Consider the following 2,880-nt stretch of genomic DNA (forward strand, 5'->3'; position numbering starts at 1 on the left):
AACTTGAAAAATCAATAATTATAAGCGCCAGATAAGTTAAATTAATTTTTTTTTTACTTAGAACTAAATTTAGAGGGTGTTTGGTTTATCCAAAAGCATTTTTAAAAAATACTTTAATACAAATTGAGATAAAAAAATCTCTTACGTATTTATTTTGTACACCGTAAAATTAATTTCCCTCAAACAGCCCGTAACATCCAAACAATGAACTCTCATATCAGCAGGATGGTATCAATATGGGTCCTTTGTCTTAGAAGGCCCCAAGGACACTGTTGTCTTTATCTAACCCCCATCCTTTGCTCCTTCCATACATCATTCTCTACTTTTTTTTCTATATATATACCCTCTTCTTTCTTTCTATTTTGGTAAAACTTATACAAGAATTCTTTCAAACTTTATTATTATTAAAAAGAAAAAAGAAAAGAAGGAGAAAATTACACAGAATTTGTATAAAAAAAAACATAAACAAATTCACTTACACCTTTATTCTAATTTCTTTTTCTTTTTCCTTGTCGTTAAAAATACACCAGGCACTAGTCGTACCGTATCCATGTTTCGGTATCCTAATTGCTAAACATATAAATTATTTCCTTAAACAATTAGTGTGGAAAAATCCATGTGTAACATTTTCATTAAAAAGGAGGGGAAAAAAAAGCCGTTCTCCATAGGTTTTCATCGTCCCCAAATCGTCCCTTCCTCTCTGTAGTCTCTATATAAAGCCCTTGGCAATCCATCCCTCAGACCCCCCACTCAAATCCCCCCAGCCTCCTCTGCTTCATCTCTGTTCACACTTAAATACATAATGCCTCATCTTACTTCAACTTATCTTGTGTTCGCATAAAATTCCAATCCCAATCCCATTTCCATTTCCCTGCTGCTGTTTCCTCATTTGGAACTTTGTCAGAAACCTACAAAACACGATGAACAAGCCATTGATCCCAAAAGTCTTGGAATCCCACACGCCTCCCACTTTCTCTGACCCCTTCAAAGAGCTCATTTCCATTTCCCAAATTGCTCTTCCCATCATCCTCACCGGCCTCCTCCTCTACTGTCGTTCCATGATCTCCATGCTCTTCCTCGGCCGTCTCGGTGAGCTCAGCTTGGCCGGCGGCTCCCTAGCTGTTGGCTTTGCCAACATTACTGGTTACTCCATCCTCTCCGGCCTCGCGGTCGGCATGGAACCCATCTGCGGTCAGGCTTTCGGCGCCAAGAAATTCACCCTTCTCGGCCTCTGCTTGCAGAGAACCATTCTTCTTCTTCTCTTCGCCTCCATCCCCATCTCTCTGCTTTGGCTCTACATGAAGCAGATTCTGCTCTTGTGTGGCCAGCATGAAGCCATAGCCACACGAGCTCAATCTTATCTTCTTTATTCGATTCCTGATCTTTTAGCTCAATCTCTCTTGCACCCATTACGTATTTACCTCCGAACACAGTCCATTACTCTGCCTCTCACCCTCTGTTCTGCTCTGGCCATTCTTCTTCACATACCCATCAATTTCTTCCTGGTTTCTCACCTTGGTCTGGGAATCAAAGGCGTGGCTTTGAGTGGGGTTTGGACCAATTTCAACCTCGTGGCTTCTTTGATTATGTACATAATTTTCTCAGGAACTCATAAGAAAACATGGGGTGGTTTCTCTTTCGAGTGTTTCACGCAGTGGAAGTCGCTAATCGAGCTGGCGATCCCAAGTTGCGTCTCAGTTTGCCTGGAATGGTGGTGGTACGAGATCATGATTTTGCTCTGTGGGCTGTTGGTGAACCCTAAAGCCACCGTGGCTTCCATGGGGATTTTGATCCAAACAACTTCTCTTCTTTACATTTTCCCATCTTCCATAAGCTTCAGTGTATCCACCAGAGTCAGTAACAACCTTGGCGCTCAGAATCCCTCAAATGCAAAGCTCTCTGCCATCGTAGGACTATCTTGCAGCTTCATCGTAGGGATCTCAGCTCTTCTGTTTTCTGTGATGGTAAGGAACGTTTGGGCTAGCATGTTCACAAGCGATAGAGAGATTATAAGCCTGACGGCCACGGTTTTACCGATCATAGGACTGTGTGAGCTAGGAAATTGCCCACAAACAACAGGGTGTGGGGTCCTGAGAGGCATTGCGAGCCCAAAAGTAGGTGCGACTATAAACTTGGCTAGCTTTTATCTGGTGGGAATGCCTATGGCGATTTGGCTAGCTTTCTTTGCTGGGTTTGATTTTGAAGGCTTATGGCTTGGCCTATTGGGTGCTCAGGGCACTTGTGCAGTGACTATGTTGGTGATTCTGAGTCGAACGGATTGGTATTCTGAGGCCGAGAGATCTCAGAGATTAACAGAAACAGGGGAAGCAGAGGATGAAACAGAGAAGGAGGCACTGACACAAAAAGTGGAAATCAGGGAAGATTCTCAAACGTCGGATGATGAGAGGAACAGAAACAGTCATGAGTTCTAATTCTTATTTTGTTATTACATTGGCATACTCCAGCTGCCAATTGCCTATTCTAGTTTCATTTATGATCATAATTTTATTCTTCATGGATCAAAACTCCTCAGAAATCGATCCCTTTTCTCATGCCAAGTCACGTCTAATACAGGACAATTACTGGCAAAAAAGAGAAGGAAAAAAAAATCCTTAAATATGTGGCTGAAGAAATGGTAAGCAAACAGAACATTTCAAATACTCTAGTAATGCTGTAGATAAATGCCCAGAGCATGAAGGAAGAAAAATCAAAACAAAAAAAAATGATAGGCATGGTGATAAGATAAAAATTATCTTCATATCTCATCTTTTTTTCCCCACCTGTTAAGGTATAAATAATAAATATAAATATAAAAAAAAAGATGACCTTTTCTTTTTCCTTTTGTTAGAATAAAAAGGCATAAATGGAGACTTTTCATTT

The 2,880-nt window shown here is 40.8% G+C and overlaps 1 protein-coding gene across 1 annotated transcript; it reads left to right on the top strand.

Annotated features, from left to right (window-relative positions):
• The first annotated feature begins 765 nt into the window (after positions 1–765).
• Positions 766–2,534, top strand: LOC114715665 (protein DETOXIFICATION 49-like). The gene has a single exon (XM_028900527.1). The coding sequence runs from the start codon at positions 921–923 to the stop codon at positions 2,430–2,432; it is 1,512 nt and encodes a 503-aa protein (XP_028756360.1). The 5' UTR covers positions 766–920; the 3' UTR covers positions 2,433–2,534.
• The last annotated feature ends 346 nt before the right edge of the window (positions 2,535–2,880 follow it).

The sequence above is a fragment of the Neltuma alba genome, unplaced genomic scaffold (genome assembly GCF_004799145.2).
Source record: "Neltuma alba isolate B1F8T4 unplaced genomic scaffold, ASM479914v2 tig00011604_pilon, whole genome shotgun sequence".
NCBI lineage: Eukaryota > Viridiplantae > Streptophyta > Magnoliopsida > Fabales > Fabaceae > Neltuma > Neltuma alba.

Excerpts from the sequence above, each read along its gene's own strand:
- LOC114715665 (XM_028900527.1), top strand. The coding sequence starts at position 921 with ATGAACAAGCCATTGATCCCAAAAGTCTTGGAATCCCACACGCCTCCC.